Raw genomic sequence first — 18,920 nt, 5'->3', positions numbered from 1 at the left:
CAGGCCACGAAATATGCAAAGTTCCTCATGGCTGCCCACTGTTTAAGCTGACATGTTTTGTCACTTTCGTCATTACTGTGTAGGCATGCGAATACATGGTCCGAGTGCCTACAAAATAACATTGCCAAAAACACATCATAGCCTTTTTTTTCCTTCTTTAAGCCATGTTGTACAGCATAGATAAAAACCATTGGCAAAGCCACTCGTTTCCTAATGGGAGGAGAACTGCCAAAGCCAGTTAATATGTGGAATTATTCTTTAATTCTAACCAGAGTTAATGCTTATTTTTCCAAATGGTCCAAGACAAAATTACATTTTACCCAGTGTAGAAAATATTTTAAACCCCACGTCGTGTTAATCTACGCTGTCTTAACAGCTAATGTGTGAACTATACACAGGGGGTGGTTCACAAAAGCATTCATGAGTATGTGGAGTAGTACAGCAGGAGTACTCTTTACATACTCTTGTATGTTTTTTAAATGAGCCCTGATACATCCAACTTCCCATTAGTAAAAGTGCAAAGAACACAGAATCCTTTCTATTTGCATTAATTGAATATGAATATTGCCTGAATATTCCCATTTTAGATGTTTTGGGGCCAGTTACGAAAAGGCATGTGCAAATATGTAAAAAGGGAACTACAAAAGTACTTCTTTGCGTACTTCAAAATGTTTTTGTAAATAGGCCACAGTGTGCCCAAAACCTCACTTCTATGTAAAGAAGTGTCCAGTTCAACTTATAACAGTGAACATAGACGCAAGTGCTCTTCACAAATGTGTACGTTGGTTCTCTCTGGAATATAATTGTAATTCACCACAGAATCCTCTTGGCTGACTGATTCATTACACAGTACTGTACTGACTATAGCCATTATTACTTAGATCCAGACCACCCCCAAGACGCAGGACAAGAACCTGTCTGGAAGGAAGCCTCATTAGGTAAGATTTTATTACATATTCCAAGACTCATTAGAAGTAATTTATGAACAACCAGTGTTGTTGCCCATCAGGTTCCTAACCCGAATATAGTTGGCCAGTGCCTGTCGGGTTCCTAGCTCGAATATAGTTGGCCAGTGCCTGTCGGGTTCCTAACCCGAATATAGTTGACGAGTGCCTGTCAGGTCCCTAACCCGAATATAGTACACCAGTACCTGTCAGGTCCATAACCTGAATATAGTTGGCCAGTGCCTGTCGGGTTCCTATACCAAATATAGTACACCAGTGCCTGTCAAGTCCCTAACCCGAATATAGTTAATCTGATCCCAACCCTGGATTATCTTTTTGAAAATGTAGAAAAAACAGTAACACCCTCGCCATGGAAGATTTATCCCATGGTATTGGGGTCATTTTGAAGTTTTCAATGCCTGTTACTGCCAGGTTTTACCTGGCAATTACGGACAGTGTAAACTGGCCATGTGTTCGCTCACTCTAAGTAGGGCGGGTGAACACATGGCCAAGCCTCAGAGGATCCATACACCATCGGGCCATCAGAACTGTATGTAGGTGGTGGAGACAAAGTAGTTCCCACCGTCTATATATTGAGGTTTTATCCGTTTCTAAATGAGGCGGGAGAAACTTCACTTTGGCAGAGAGGATACTCTGTCGCTGTTGCAACTGAGTACCCTCTCCTCCAAAGTCCAAATCAAGCCTTTATTTTTTAACTTTTAAAGTAGTTGCCTGCTGGATACCAACCCTAGGTTGGGTAGAACAGATTGACACCAATGGGTATTAGTTGACAATTTTCGGCTTGACTTGAGTTTCTCTTTGCTCTGAATGTCCCGTTTTCCACTTCGCCCAGTTCTTTTCCCCCTTTGGCATCTACATGGAATGGCTGAGGTTCACATTTATACAAGTTCCTGAGTTTTTTGTGGTCATAAATGTATTGATTCTAATGTGAGAGTGTTTTGCACCTATGCACCATTATTTTATATGTTTCTCTGCTTAGGGATTCTTGTAGCGGGCACCTCTGCTTGAGCGGTGTTACATTTCATTCTAAATTTTAGAAAATGCACATAAAGGGGAAAAAAGTGCATTAGAAGTGCCAATATTGTTGTAAACACTATGATGGTTTAATTGTAATTAGCTTATTTCTGCCTCATTTTCTACCTGCAGTCTGTTATCTGTAATAGAAAGGCTGGCGTTCCTAGCAGCCCACGAAGAATGCTGAGTTCATCCTGGCTGCTTACTGTTTGAGCTGACGTTTTGCCACTTTCAGTATTAACAACATGGAACCTCAATTAAAACTAAACATGAGGATAGATCCGACGTGGTTTTCACAGGGGCGTAGGAAGGGGGGTGCGGTGGGTGCGAGCCGCCCCCGGTGTCATCACTGAGGGGGGTGACAAAATATGTGTTTTAAACACACATTTGTGCCATTTTGTCAAGCTGGGAGTGACGAGAAATTTTCCGCACCTGGTATCACCTGACCTTGCTACGCCACTGGGTATTCGCCATGTTAATTCAGTCTGCTAAGAGATACAGTGTCTCGGAGCTCTGTTTTATTTTGTAAATATGAGATAGCATCAGTGGTCAAATGCTATTTAATCTCAAGGATTTGACCATTGATTAGAACAGGCCTTCATGCTAGAAGCATTGCGAGAGGTTGTGTCGGCTTGAAGATCTAGTTTCTCTCATTCAGAGCTGGTTTCTGACTCCATGAGCAGTGCTGAAGATGTCCCTGACCAAATGTAGAAGTGAAAAAAGAAGAGTTGTTCTGTTCCTCGGGGAGGATTGATGGAAAGTCACACGAAAGCTGGAGCCCACTGTGTCACACAAAGATCTACAGGGGGAAATCCATTTGTTGGATGTAATGCCCTCACACACCTTTGCAGGTGTCATGCTTCATCATCTGGGCTTCTCCTCGTTGGGGCTGCGGTGCAATACCCAACGGGCTCACCGTAAAGAAGGGCACTTTATCGGAGATCTTTTATCCAACAGCCGTTAAGTGTAGTGCGGGTGTGGGGCCAAGATAGTGTAGATGTGGTGGTGATTGTAAAATGAGGCTGAGAGTACCTGAAATTATCTTTATTCTGGGGGCCTCCTGCCTCAATTAAAAGCTGTGAAACCGACACTCATTGGAGAGTAATGTCTCCTATTTATGTGTCAGTTATTGAAAACTAGTGGTGACGGTCAGCATGTTTCTCGCGTTTAAGTCAGTGGCCTCGCGATTCTTCAGGACCATACGGAAAGGAACTATCTACACTAAAGATTTGTTTATATGTCAATGGTTCAATAGTTTAGAAAAAAAACAGGAAGTAGACTCATTCACCGACTGACCCGGTATACCCCTGGCACCGCGGAAATTGCACTATTGCAACGCAGACCTTTGAATCATGCCTGATTGAGGGTTGAAACCGCCACCACCAGGCAACCATCATGCCCGCTGCTTTTCGTACTTCCCGGGTACACCTTCCCGGCATTAGAGGCTTAAAACGATAAGGCGTTTAATTTAATGTCCTGATGATGGTCCCCATGATTAAGTAGTGGGATCGAAACGCGGTCGACCTGTTGTGCACCTTATACAAAAACTTGATTTATATAATGTGTATATGTAATGGTGCCTTTGTGATTTTTCTGTACATTGAATTCTTACAGAAAATCTCTGCTTTTGCCTTAAAAGCCCTGTTGTTGTTCTTGTGTCACCTTCTGTATTTGATCCGATTGTGTCTGGGTACAGGCTTGTGCCCCACACTGGTGATTTGTTGGAGGTATTCCTTCTGTATATGAAAAACTTTCAATTGAGTAAAAATTGAAGACCTCTGTCCGGCTGGACATGTCGCTCCTAATATAGAACTGATTTCGTCTGTATTTATTGTCTCACATTTACATGCTTGCATGGGACCGCTGTTGTTTCATAAAGTATGCTCCCTGAGGTCCTATGCTGACTCATTTGGGGCCCCTTGTTGTCCTATACATGGTTCAATAGTAACACAATAAGGTTAAATGTGTCAATCTACCTGCAATGGGCTGGAACTACCTAAAAGTGTAAAGATTCCAGGCATCAACAGTATGCAGCGGTCATCAAATCAGGTTTTCATTCCCATGTATCTTGGTATTTCGAAGCGTAGTCTGGTGCTCATTGATCTACCCACACCGCCTGACCAAATGTACACAATCTCCCCTCCTGATGAGTTCTGATAATAAACAGCTGAACCAGCTGTTCAGAGGCTCCTATGATTCATCTTGAGAAACTTAAAGGGCTGTTTGCTATTTAATGCTTTAGCTGCAATTTAGAATTGTACTTGGATATAGCATTAAGGTGTTAGGATGCTAGAAACAGCTTGTTCATTTGCTAGGAATGTCCTACTTGTTTTCACTAATCATACCATGCCTTATTGTTCTTATTTTTATATACTGTGTGTTTACCATTCATATTTTTAGCATTAGACTGGGGATTTTAAAATACAATTTTTATCTACATGCCCCAGTTATCTTTGTGTGCGTTGTTCACAAATCAAAGATTGTTGGATTGCCACTGTGTCCCTGAATCTGAGTGATCTGACAATAATAACCTGAAAACACTTCTTGTGCATGATCACCCTTCCGTCTGTGTCAGGGCTGTGGTCTAACTGGTTTTTCTAATTCAATGTTAATGCAATAAACAACATCTTCCATCAGAGGGTTAGAGAGCTGGCCGCTGCAGCTCCGGGGTCCCACAGAATTCATATCAATACATGGAGGTCTATATTTAGTTCTGACTGTAAGCCTTCTAGCAAGATTTTCAATCAAGATCCAATGACCAGAAAAGCAAAGTGTTCATTAACAAAGAAGACAATTTGGGTTGGAGAGAAGTATGTCAATACTGTCGTTCTTTCCTTGAATTTCAGCCACCTCCAGATGCTCTTGTTCCAGGGATATAGTAGTCTAGGGTACGCTTGAATATTTGGCTGCAGCACTTGTTTTCATAGGCCTAATATAGCATATTTTAGCCTAAACCGATCTAGAAATGAGCAGAACACTGTGCAAGATGGGGGTATCACAATGAGACTCAGTTGGTGCTAGGGAGAGCGTTAGAACGGGCCAAACGAAGGAGCGAGAGATGGTTAAGCTTTTGTGTGGAGTAGCTGAATAATAGACAGAAGGCGCAGGAGGTGTATAATCTAGGCTCCGGGATCATAGGGGTTTCTATGCTCTAATTCAAGACGTCATTTTGTAATTTTCACTGCCCGTTACTGACCGGTTTTACCTGGCTATGATGAACAGTGAAAATTGGCCATGTATTGGCCCACCCCAAATAGGGCGGGTGAACACATGGCCAAACCTTTGACGGCTCTTACTCCGTCGGGCCGTCAAACGTATATGTTGATGGCGGAGATACAATAGTCTCATCTGACAACATTTTAAAGCTCCCCCTAAGTATCCTTACCATAATGGTCCGCCCGCTCAATTTAAGTGTGGGCGGACCATAGGTTTGGCTATGGCAGTGACTACTCCATCACCACCAAAGTCAAACCTCTCAGACGGCCCCACAGAGTAAGGTCCGTTGGCAAAATGGCTATATGTTCCCTCACCCAATCGGTAAGAGCGAGCATATAGCTATTTTTTACTGTCCATCACTGCAATGCAAACCCTGGCAGTAAGAAAATGCTAATAAAGCTCATCCTGTTATGGGAGATGAGCATTACACTTTTTATTTTTAAAAGGAAAATCGCATTTTAAGATTTTCTTTTTGAAAATACAAAGGTAAACTGTTTGGTGCAGGGCTGCGTCCTGCTGACACAGTCCTGCACCAAACCATGATGGCGGTCCTTGTCAATGCATTATAAATGACCGTCATCTTGGCGATCATTTATAAATTTGGCGGACGGTCCCTGCAGGAGGAGACTTGAGTCTGCATTCCCTGTAACTTATACAACACTATCTTGTGTAATCCCAGATATAAACTAAAGAATTTGGCAACATTTGCTCCATATGGAAAAGACAACCAGTGCATGTAAAGGCCATGGTGCATGTCTAACCTGAGCTTTTTGCAATGCACAGAGAACTGTGTAACAAGTCACCTCCACTGCAGTGCATGGACACTTCACTGGTAATGCACTGCAGTGGAAACACTAGGCTGAGCAAGGATGGTGCTAACCAATCAGCTGCTGAGCTGCCATAAAGAGGCTCAGCAACAAATTGGGCTATCCAATGGCTCTCTCTTTATGCGCTTGTTTTTTTGTAAGGACTTGAGCTCCCTGCAGACAGCTAAAACAATCTGGAGCTAAAGCAGCCTCCAGCACGTCCTAAATATGGAAATCACTTCTCCTTTAATAATAGAAGAACATCAGCACTGACAAACTCTTCATTGAATGGACTAGGGACAGCCAGGTAACCAAAAGAAAGTACAGCATAAAAGAGTTAAGGGTCAAGCTGATAAAATGTTATGTAATAAAGCTGTTCATTCTGAGCCCTTCTTTCTGTCTGTGTAATTACAGAGACTTTCAGACATTCCAACCCTGATGGATCAATTGCAATCAGTCAGCTGTGTAAGTTTTGTGATGAGAGAGAATCTACCTGCAAAAACGAGGGCCGCTGCAACAGTACCTGTGAAATCACCTCCATCTGTGAGAAGCACCAGGAAGTCTGCGTTGCTATCTGGTGAGACGTCTTTGTTTTCTACACATGTTAGAGTAGCAGCCATCCAATCAGCTGCTGTTCCCAAAGTGATGTATTAATTTATTTGCAGATACATTGTCACAATTTAAACTAGACTAGTTGTTCTGTATAGCACTCCATATGGCACTTTTGTTACTTCACCACACTGTCAATTAATCAAGGATTTGTAAAGCGCAGTGCGAAAACAGTAGCGGCTGGCATGACTCGCGTGTGCGGAACCGGCAAATGTTTTAAACGTACCTTTTCTGCGCGCTGAGTCTTGTGTCTTCACTGTGTCTTCACTGCTCCGGCTCTCATGCCTCCGACAGGAATAGGAAGCAAGCAGCCTCCCTCCCTTCCCCTAAGCCAATCACAACGCTTCAGTGGAGCGTTGTTATTGGTTGGGACGCCTCCCAGCCAGGGGCTGTAGGGGATGGCATGTATGGAGAAGTGCAGAGTGCACATGACTGGTTTGGGCGGCTTTCTCGCACTGCAAGAAAGCAGTGGGGGGATGCTCCTCCGCCCTAGTGGAGGAGCCACCCCTGGAGAACAAAGATGCGACTCACCCTTCACTGCAATACTAGTTCACACAAGGCAATTATCTTTCTGTTGACGTTGTTTACCCTGTGCTACGGTATCGAAGAAACGAATCCAGCACGTGCATGTGCTTTAAAGTCAATAAACACATAAACCGGTATTGCACTGCACAGCGCCATGAAACCCGAAGGAAGCACTTGCTCTCTACAAGTAATTATAAAATATCATACTAGGGTGACCAAATCTTGAGAACCAAATGCCGGGACATTTTGCAAAAATAGAAGGAGGACTACAATTTTACATCAACAGAGGGGCGCAAAATTAAAGCTCTCATCAACATAGGGACACAGAGGAGGCACTAAAAAAATAAACAGAATGTAATTTCAAAAACCAGCATCATACATATTAATTAAATTGCTTACTTATAACAGCTGCTAAGTAGCACAGCTTTAGGGCACCTAAAAGGTGTTCTCACTGTTTGCAGTTGACCCCCTTTAAAAACCGGGACAGGAGCCAAAATTTCCTAAATCTCCAGGGACCCAAAATACTAAGGGGCACATACATCAAGGTAGGATTTTGCGAGTCTTTAATTGCAATTATTAAGGAATCGCAATTAAGAACTCGCAAAAGCCTATGCATGTAGGATTCGCTATAAAAATAGCGATTCCTAAACATTCCTTAATTGCGACTCGCAATTTGAGAGTCACAATTAAGGAATGGCTCCCCATTCATTTCTATGGGCCTATAGGAATGAATGAAAGATTGTATGCGCTATTTGTGGGTACCAATAGGTGCTCGCAAATTGCACATGCAATTTCAAGGGTGCAAGGGTGTCAAAAGGACACCCTGTTGCACCCCTGAAATCATGATGTGCACCCATGTTGCGCACACACATGCTCCGAAGTTTTTGCAAATTACCGACCAGTTTAATTTCTCTGTAATTTGGGGCCCGAATAGCGAAATCGCTATTTAAAAGTGGTTCTTGCATTGCCTTTAAGGAATCGCAAATTGCGATTTCTTAAATGCAATCGCAATTTAAGAAATCGCAATAAATTGAATTTTTTTAAAATTGCGAGTGCCTTACACCTTGATGCATCCCTAAAGCCCTTTTTGGAGGGCGCAAACGGCCGATTTTTGCGAATCGCACCGTTTGCGCTCGCAAAAAAGGTTGATGCATGTTCCTGTTAGAGTTTTTTAAGGGCATGCAGTTTTGTGATATGTAAAAGAGGACACACTTTTTAAAACTTGCCACTAATTACATTTCAAATGTTAAATCATATGTGGAAAAAATGTAGAGGATCCTAGTCTAGAAGCAGAAGAGATATTAAGAGAGCATGTCCCTTATTCACATAATTCTAGGAAGCCTGGATGTATTTGCGGCCTATTTACCATGAAGGATACGATTTTTTTTCATTTACAGGCGGAAGAACGATAAGGGCATGACCTTAGAAACACTGTGCCATGACCCCAGCGTGCCCTTGTATAATTACACCCTGGACACCGTGGATGAAGAGCGGTGTGTGCTGAAGGAGCAGAAGGCTGCTGGCGGGCTGCTGTACCTGTGCGCGTGCAGAGGTCAAGAGTGCAACGACATGCCCACCTTCAGTGACGTCGACCTTGAAGGTACGCATGCTCACCACTATGCCACATGATGTATCCCTGCAAATCTGCATGCAGAATGATTTACAGAAAGGGTCTAGGATATAAAACCGCACTTATTTATATTATGGGAAATTTTGTGACCATGTGGTGCATTGATCAAAGGAAACCTGACCCTTTTAGTTTCCTATGTCATGAAAAACCTTCCACAACAGACAATTACAAAAAATAATTTGATCCGCACACAGTTCACATAAGAAATCAGTTCCACCGGGTGAAATAGTTCACACAATTCTTTATTCTTTGAATCTTTATTTTCTTCTTCTTCACAGTAGCCAACGCGTTTCGTCATATTAAAAGACTTCTTCAGGGCTCATCAGTCATCAGTCATGTTCCAATGAGTGTTCCCTCTTCTCGAGTAGAGCAGACCTTATGGTCCTTGTTCTGTGTCCCTACAGTATTGGGATCATTCGTCTAAAGGATGCACTTGTCTTCTTGATATCGCTATGGAATTCCGTTCATAAGAGGACAGCTTCAAGAGCTTTGCATCCTCAGTCTGGAGTCTTTGGTCAGGCTGGTATTATACGGTAGGTTCCTTGAACAGTATACGGTCAATGTTGACCCAGGGCTCTTAAAAGTATCACCAGCAAGGCTTCCTTCTCTCTATGTTCAACACCGTCAAAACTGTGTGAACGGAATTCCATAGGGATATCAAGAAGACAAGTGCATCCTTTAGACAAATTATCCCAATGTCCACTTTCAGACCTCCCTCATAGCACTGGGACTGACCAGCACAAAACTCCAAAATAGGGTCAGTCCTGTGCATGAAGCATTTTGTTTCTAATTAGGGTCCCACTGGAAGGATAGAAGGGCACTTTTGCCTAATTAGCCCAACCACTCTGCCTCACCCACTCTGGCGGTTTATATTAAGTATACCCCAGACTGTGCCACTCTGGCTGTTCTTGCAGTGTGTTCCCACGGCTGTGCCACTCCGGCTGTTTAAGGAATGGGTGCTCTGGAGTGTGCAAAGTTATTTCATTTTTTTCAAGCAAAATTTCATAAGAGCTTGCCCCTATCCCGATGAGTTATTCTTCACGCGAGAGCATACTTCTTGTAAAAAAAAGTAATGTGGGATTCTGACACGAGACTGGTTCAAGCAAAAAATACCTCATTGTGGGAAATTCCGTGCGCTGATTGTCCCGTGAAGTAAAATTACACAAATTTGCATAATTTCATGTAACACAATTATGGTATTTTCACAAATTTGGCCAGTTTAATTTAAATTTTGCTCATGCCTTCCTTTGGCTATGCTATGTTTCCATACTACCCGTTATATCCTGCCACCTTGGTGGCACACCTTACTTACCTGTAGTGGGCATACCTTTCCATGTTTTTCAGTAAATATAGGGTCCCAGGCTCCCTACGGGCACCTCCATAGTGCCTCCTTTTTAACGAACACTCGTGCATTAAATGAGTGAGCTAATATACCAAGCAACACATAAAAACACTTTGAGCGCCAGAGGCTTTTCCATTCCTGCTCCCTTGTTTTATATCCGTGTTTCCATTTAAGTGAAAGCAGACTCTTCGGGTCGCCATGGCAGGAAGACAAACGAACATTACAGTATCAGACATGTGGTTTCCTGTCTGTGTTTAACGTGGAGCGGAACATCGCAGCCAGCTGCTCCTGGCCCCGCCCCCGGGATAACCAGCGGTAATTGGTTTCAATTACACTGACTGGCGTCCGGGCGTAATGACGTCACACCTACGTACTGATGCTACATCCTCCTCCAATGCTTCTCCTTTATTCCCCTCTGGCTCTGTATTCAGACTCTGTGGTAGCTGTAAGACCGATTTAAAGTCTGACTGGAACAGGGGTATCCAAGGTAGTTCCAGGACACCCATGCTGTACCAGATTTTCAGTAAAAGCACAAAGTCAGGGCTTTATGTGGGCCAGGTCCAGCCGGTGCTCAGCACCAGCAGTTCTAAAAAGCAAGTTTTGAGATGGAACCCTATCGGGTTCTTCATTTTTACCCTCACCCTCAGGCTGAAAAAAACTCTTAACTTAGCAGTGCCACCCGTCATTGCCTTTGATGCAACTTCAAAGTGACTCGTTCTAGTTCTTTCATAGTCTCATTATTACAGAAATGAAGCATTTTAAATATTTTATACAACGAAGCCATAGTTGTTGCTTATTTATCTTATGCAACTAACAACCATTGACAAAGCCAACAGCCCTGACTTCTAGGTGTAATGCTACTTGTTGTGTTTTATATCTGGATACAATGACATAAGAAGCAAAATATGCGTCGGTGGCACACTATGCTAAGCACAGATTTTTAGTTGAGTGTTTTAAGCCAAGCCCTTCATTAAATCGACCACGCCCCTTTGAGAGACCCCCCAACCAGTTTTTAAATCCCACTTAAAGCCCTGCACAAAGTAAATTATTTCCTTTCAGAGTGATAGAATATACATTCATTTTATATGAATAGCCTAAAATGTTGACATGGACCTGGCCCGATGGGACCTTCGTTGAATACCCAAGTTGTGGTGAAAATGTCAGACTCGAGTCTGGAACTAAATCCTGAGACCAGGACATGAAAGTATCTGAACTCCGGCATTGCTGGCAATTTGCTGCAAGGCCATATAATGGCAACAGAGAGCTATATACATCTTTATAACACATCAAAACCTCTTTAGGGAATCACAGGAGTCTCGATTTTAGTATTCCTTGATTGCTGAGCACATAGTAGTCTGTTCACTGAGGTGCTCTCCACAGCAGACCGATTGAAAAACAAGCATTGGCAAAGCCAATAGGTCTCAACTATTAGGAAACAAAACCAACACGTGGAGAGCGCGGGAGCAAAAGAAACATGGGGGCTGAGGGGAAAGCAAGAGAGATGGAACAGGTGGGAGAAAGAATGAAAGAAGCACACAGACGAGGGCAAGAGGGAGGGGGTGGCTAGAAGGAGTTGGGCAGCAGAGAAAAATACAGAGAACTGGGCGAGAGTCGTACATAAGGGAGATGGCCTGAAAACGCATGGAGTGCTTCACACAAAACAAAAAAGTAATACGCTGTGGAAACGGCAATGCCAGCCAATCAAAGAGATTGTAAAAAGGCAATGCTGCAAGGGAGGGAAAAACACAAGATTGAAAGCTGGGAGACGAATGAGAAGCAGGAAAACGCAAGTGACAAGAAAAGCCAACCAATGATAAGCAATGTGTGAGTTTCAAGCCCCTCGATTTTCTTGGTAAGCCACAATATGCCTCGCAACAGAGAGCGCATTGGCTCACTATCCTGTAAGTTCGATCTAAATATTTCTCTGTGTTGACCCCTGCTGGCAGACAGGCCATTCTGCAGAATATCATGTCTTACCAAAGTGCCAGCAAAAATGTGTAGCGTATGCTAAGGAAATAGAGGAAAAAAAAGAGGTTTTTAATTTCTAGGTTTAAGGATTATAAGACTCCAGTAGTTACAGTGGGTTGCCCCTGTCCCACATATGTCAAAAACTCCTAACCAAACATCAATGGCTGCATAATAAGTAATTGCCAGGGGTGATAACTAAGTTACTGTGACCACAATAGAGGGTTTTAAAAATAGTAGATTGGCATGTTTCAAGCAATTTTCTGACTCCAGTTATGTCCAGTTAATTTTGTGAAGCTGATCAAATGTCCAATATTCAGGATACTGAACATCTTTTCTGCTCTGCCCCATTATGAAAATATCTCGAGAGACGCACTAGTAATATTTAGAGTACCCTGGTAATTTCATGCATCTTCCAGTGATTCTCAGAGACTTCTCTGGCAGCTGTATCCCGCCAGAGAAATCTGACTATGCTACCAGTGGAAGCAGGGATTCCGGCTGATCAGTCCTCAGATTACCAGGTTCAGAACCATATAAGGGGATATACCAGGTTCAGGCTTTCCATCTGTATTTACTTATAACTAAAGTGTAAATTTACCTTTGTGAATAAGACCCACTATAAACAGAGGGACGCCCTATTTAATTCCTGCTGTTTTCACTGCTTGTACTTCCGTTCAACTTTCCACAGCCAATGGGAGGCAGGTGAGAGGTTAAAGGTGGAACAACAGGTCAATCCTGTGATGTCAGTGGGGGGAATATTGTCACTTCCATTAATCCTGGAATTGTGGTGAATACTCATCAATGGGGACAGCAGTGAAAAGAAAGATGAATTCACTTCCTGTGGTGTTCACAACGGGTCAAAGTTCAAGTGATAGCACTTTGTCTACCACTTTGATTTCTGCACAACAATCCCATAGTTTTCAGTACGTTACTAGAATCCAACACTAAATGGTGAGGTGCTAGGAAATAATGTAGCCTGTCGGGAGAGGGGGCGGGGGCTGCTCAAAGGTCACATGATGTCACTTCCTGTATTGTCATTAAGTCATTGTTCATTAAGGTATTGTCAATGCCATATTTTTTTAGAAATCTACAATAAAAAAAACTCTTGCTGCTTACATATGTCTTTTTAAGAAGTTATGAACATTCTGTAGGGAGACTGATTCTTTATTGGACCAAACTGTTACAATTTATTTTGCTGATTCTCACTTGTTGTTTTTTTCTTTCCAGAATGGAAGGGGATTCCAAAGGCGATGCTAATCCCCATCAGCCTCCTCCCGCCCATCTTAATTGCCTTCTTGGTCATTATCGCTTTCTATTGTTACCGCATCAATAGAAGAAAGAAACTCCACCGGAAGTGGGAGAAGGACTGCAAGTCCAGGCACCCTAACATGGACTGCAGTGACATCCGGGCCATCATGATGGACGACGACCGCTCTGACATCAGTTCCACGTGCGCTAACAACATCAACCACAACACAGAGCTCCTCCCCATCGAGCTGGACACCTTGGTGGGCAAGGGCCGGTTCGCCGAGGTGTACAAAGCCAAGCTGAAGCAAAACACTTCAGACCAATACGAAACTGTGGCCGTCAAGATCTTCCCGTATGAGGAGTACGCCTCCTGGAAAAACGAGAAGGACGTTTTCTCGGATATCAACCTGAAGCATGAGAACGTTCTCCAGTTCCTGACAGCGGAGGAACGCAAGACAGACCGCGGCAAGCAGTACTGGCTTATCACCGCCTTCCACTCCAAGGGGAACCTACAGGAATACCTCTCCCGACACATCATCTGCTGGGGAGACCTCTGGAAGCTTGGAGGATCCCTCGCTCAGGGCATCGCCCACTTGCACAGCGACCACACACCCTGCGGGCGACCCAAAATGCCCATCGTTCATCGGGATCTGAAGAGCTCCAACATCTTGGTGAAGAGTGACCTCACCTGCTGCCTGTGTGATTTCGGGCTCTCCCTCCACCTGGATCCAATGCTGTCCGTGGATGACCTGGCGAACAGCGGGCAGGTGAGTCATGTCCCATTGTTAAGTAGCGACTTGCAGGGATTTAGCCTGTGACTCATTTCATGAATCAGTCTCTGGGAACAAACCTAAAACAACACATTGAGCACACATAGAGAAGAGTTTGACATGGCTCAGAAAAGAGTCTGACAGTATTTATAAACAGTGTGGCTAAAAAAACCCTTAGGCAGCGTGAGCCATCCTTGATTCTAGGACTCTAATAAGATGAATCACCTGGGAGTGCACTGCATGAACTCTGGCTGTTGTTTGTTTAACTGTTAGTGCCCACATCAATGATGTGCCATACTAATTTAGAGTACGTTTTAAAATATGTCATTTACATTTATTAAAAGAACTTTCAAAACTATTGCACACACTTTTTCGCAGGTTTGCAAAAAAAAATTAAAAAGAGTTAATCAGCTAAACATTATAGAACATTTTAGAAATTAATATTAAAAGGAGTAAGCACAGTTTCCTGACTCGTTGGGAAGCGAGTTTCCCCTGGATTCTGACGGCACCACACTCTGATGGAAATCTCAGCCGGATCATTAATTTATTAATAATGGTGTTTATCAGTCTTTTAGAGAAAGATCTTATAATGGTGCATAATCCAGTGTAATACAAATGCTTTTGGTGATGCTGTGTTTTCCCAGGGCAGAGGGCCTGCTCACACCCCTTACTGCAAAGGGACCAGCGCAGTACTAGAGACAAGACGCCTAGTTTAATCCACCCACCTGAAGAGGTGCAGACTAAGGAAAGCCATTGCTTTCCATTGAACTAGGGAGACAGGCGGAGATCCAGTTTCCTCCATGCGAATGGTGTAGGAAAAGTGTCCCCTAAAAAAAACAGTCACGGAGAAAGAAAGAACCTACAAAGTGTCGGGTTTCCATGAGATGACACACTGCAGAAAAAGAAAGAACCCACATGGTAGCGGGGTTCCATTAGATATCACGCTGCATAGAAAGAAAGAACCCACATGGCGGCGGGGTTCCATTAGATAACACGCTACAGAGAAGGAAAGAACCCACTTGGTGGCGGGTTTCCATTCGATGACACGGTGTGGAGAAAGAAAGAACGTACATGGTGGAGTGTTTCTATTCGATGACACGCTGCAGAGAAAGAAAGAACCCACATGGTGGAGAGTTTCCATTAGATGACAGGCTCAGGTCTGCACCACTGTTGACTCATGACTCAGGATTAAGAGCAGGTCATTGAGGTGGGACAACCTATTTCCTGGGCCTCATCTTTGGATATTCATAGAGTGGATGCAGCATGTCGGGGGCGTGGCCCCTGCCCGCCTGTGCTTCCCATAGTCCTGTGCTTCCACAGGCTGTTACATTCAAATAGTGGCATTCAAGTGCACTGCCAGTTGATGTAACTTACCTCAGAAGGCATCTTCTGAAGTTGTAAAGGGAGGCTTTATCATTAGTCTGCATTAGTTTGAATTCTCCTTTGTTTTGGGTGGGTTGCATGCATAGCAACTTCATTGCATTGGCTGGGCCAGCTGTGGAAAGCTTGGATCTTACCCAAGACTTTCTTGGCAGATCCGAGCCACTGAATGTGGTCTGTGTAGGGAAGAGAGACGGTCTCTAGGTCTAGTGGAAGAGGTCTGCTCTCTAATGCTGACTTTCACAGTCAGTGAAAACTACAATCCCAAAATAATGACTTTATCTCAATGGGCTTCGGTTATCCAAGGATGCAAAATGAAAACCCCAGATAGTTACTCATTGCATGCGGAGGTTCTTGTTAAAGTTTTGAGTCCCTGTGGCATATGTGGCTGCAGCAGTGACACCTAGTGGCATGCAAATGAATCAACATAATGCACACACAGCTGCTTTTGTACAGAGCTTAGCTACATTTGGATTGAAATCTACTGCAGTCAAATGGGGAACATCCTTTACGACGCAGATGTTACCCCGCAGTACCGTTACAACGCGTATTTTAGAACGCAAGTCGTAACCACGACGTGCGCTGGAGGGCGCTAAATGACAAGGAATAGTAGATTTACTATTCCAAAACCTTCCCTACAGTACGTAGGCTGGTATTGGAATAGTAAATTAAACTATTCCTAAGTCCGCACCCCTACAGCGCAAGTCGTGGTAACGACTTGCATTGTAAAATACGCGTTGTAACGGTACGCGTGGTAATACCACGCGTCGTAACAACGTACATCCCAGTCAAATTGTTAACAAATAAGGACAAACGACAGGCCAAGGTTCAGCTCAACCAGAGCACATGTACAATCAACAATCAAAGGTTGGTGCAAAACGCTTCCTGCACCCATCGTCCAAAGGTACAAATCAGGTCACAATTTTCATAGAAGAATGGAAGGTGCACTCGTTGAAAGTAGACACGTGAACAATGAGTCCAAAAAAGCGCTTCTTTTTATTCAAGTAATCTATAAAAACCAGCACACAGCCAACGCGTTTCATTCCCAGTTGTGCCAAAAGGGCACTTCGTCAGGGCTCTTAGATTGATGGCCAAATAGGCATTGAGAGAAAGTAAAAGTTGCACAAGCAGGTTGTAAACCTACAGCTTCTATCTACACAGCAGTAGATCAGGTAAGCATCATACCCACCTTCTGTGTTGTTCCAGTACAGCTCAGGAGCCGAGTTACAAAACTTCCTAATGTCAAAGATAAACTACAGAGGAACTAACTTAGAGAAATATAGTTCCCCCAGAGTTCCTCTAAGCCACTTCAGTTTTACACAAGTGCCAGAGCAAAACTACGTAAAAGCAGGGAACCATGAAGCATGTCAGCCCTGCCGCTGCTTCTGAAGAAGGGGGTAGGGAGGAAGGGCTGGGGCCAGGTCTGTCCTATTCTATGGTCTGACTCACTGGAGGCTCCACTAGATCTTCACAAGCACAGAGGTTTGAGCTATGTAAGTTTTGCCAGGAACAAATTCCTGGTCCACTGCATGCGCCTATCTGTCAGAACTGACTTTGGGTCACTTTGTTGCCCCTCTCTGCAGGTGGGCACAGCCAGGTACATGGCCCCGGAAGTACTGGAATCCCGAATCAACTTGGAGAACCTGGAGTCGTTTAAGCAGACGGACGTGTACTCCATGGCGCTGGTCCTCTGGGAGCTGACCTCCCGCTGCAATTCTATTGGAGGTAAGCAAGGTGTCCTGATTGCCAGTCATCATTGTTACCTAATACAAAGGGAACCGCCCAGTGCATAGTTACATGCAAAAAACACAAATTGTGGTAAAAAAAAATCTGCATACTGATTGACATAATAAGGGCATATGACACATACCCATCATTAGGTTCACTTACTCCGGTAAAATAAATATCAGTGTATGGATTTTCCACCAATGTAACTCAAGGATTTGGGGAAGATCAATGAGTGTTTCAGGGTAAGGCACCATGCAGGAGTGGTTTGTGGGTGTGAGTTTTTTGGTGTTCATATTCTTTATACCAGTAGTTTCCCTCATCCAAAACAAGTTTACATTTACTCCTGTAAAAAACAAGAGTAAGTGACTTCCCAGGGTTGGGAAGAGAAGGAATGTTTTCATTTCATATTTAACAGGAGTATAGGGGAGAGAGTTTCTTCTGTGGGGAAAAGTGTTTGAAAATGAGTTTAAAACCGTTAGTTGTGCAAAATGTATCAATCCACCTTATTCGCTGTGCAAATTTAACAGTTAGTGCACAATCATCATAAGTAAATGTTATCCATTGGAGTTTTTCAGGAGTAAAGCTTAGATTCTGTGTGAACTCTAAGAAAGTAAGAAATCTACTGTAAACCTAAGCCAAGGAGAGTAGATTTCAAGTCTCACGCGGATAGGTTTTGTGTCTGTGTAGATTATTTCTTTTATAATGGTTCATAGGTTAGGTACCTGTTACTGGTAGTTGTGTGTGATTTGCAGGTGATTAGTTTGACTCTCAGCAGGGCCTACTCAGCCTTTCATCCTTCTTAAGTCGAAGCACTAAGTGCCATTATGGTTGGTCATGATGACATATGTCCTTTGCAGTACTCACGAATGGCAAATGTCAGATCGACATTGTACATGAACAGGGATGTTAATAATTATGCTTACAAAGTTCCCAATAAGTATCAATCAGTATTTTGAATATTGGATCAAATTGATGGCAAATCTGCCTACTAATTAAACAGCAGCATTGTAGACCTGATACAATGGTGGGGATGCCCATGAGGACAAGAAGCAGAAGAGACCACGTAGACCTTGCATGCCACGATAAAACTATGACAACTCTCCATTTCAGACCGCGACACATCCACACCACCGTCTCTCAGGTTAAGACTATGGACCTGATTTCGATTTTGACGGATGGGCTACTCCATCACAACGGTGATGGAAATCCCATCCTCTGAAAAATAAATCACATTATATCCTATGGGATTTATATTTCACCGGACGGGGACGGTATGTCCATCACCGCTGTGATGGAGTAACCCGTCCGTCGAAATCTAAATCGGGCCCTAAGTGTGTAAATCTAAAAAGGATTTCATCTGCAAATTTTCTGAATTTCACAAAGGTGGCAAAGGGTTTTATGGACAAATGATCCATGCAAAAACCTATTTTGCCACACACAACTTTCTTTTTGCAAAAGGAGCTTCTGTACAAGGTCTTTTTCTGTGGAAACCGTTTTTGTAGGAATATTTACTAAAAGGTGGAAATTTACAAAGGGGAAAACCTTTGCAACTTCATAAAGTTGAGAAGATTGTTCACCAGTCTTTCAAAATTTCAATTTTGCACATACATAGTCAAGACATATGCATTTTAATACTGAACTACACATATAAACACAAACTCACCAGCCCTAACAGGGGCTTGGATTGATAATGGCGCTAAACTTGAATTTGAAGCTAAGCAT

At 43.3% G+C, this 18,920-nt stretch overlaps 1 protein-coding gene across 2 annotated transcripts in view; it reads left to right on the top strand.

Annotated features, from left to right (window-relative positions):
• The window catches only part of TGFBR2 (transforming growth factor beta receptor 2), a 169,534-nt gene that overhangs the window by 111,847 nt on the left and 38,767 nt on the right, over window positions 1–18,920 (top strand). For both annotated transcript variants that reach the window (XM_086942112.1, XM_086942111.1), the window contains exons 7-11: window positions 882–938; window positions 6,416–6,578; window positions 8,533–8,735; window positions 13,300–14,087; window positions 17,054–17,195. In XM_086942112.1, the coding sequence (XP_086798238.1) occupies window positions 882–938; window positions 6,416–6,578; window positions 8,533–8,735; window positions 13,300–14,087; window positions 17,054–17,195 (1,353 nt within the window). The remainder of the gene's footprint in view (window positions 1–881; window positions 939–6,415; window positions 6,579–8,532; window positions 8,736–13,299; window positions 14,088–17,053; window positions 17,196–18,920) is intronic.

Source organism: Lissotriton vulgaris, chromosome 10, assembly GCF_964263255.1.
Source record: "Lissotriton vulgaris chromosome 10, aLisVul1.2, whole genome shotgun sequence".
NCBI lineage: Eukaryota > Metazoa > Chordata > Amphibia > Caudata > Salamandridae > Lissotriton > Lissotriton vulgaris.
The sequence above is the reverse complement of the archived record's forward strand: the minus strand, read 5'-3'. Positions and strand labels throughout refer to the sequence as shown.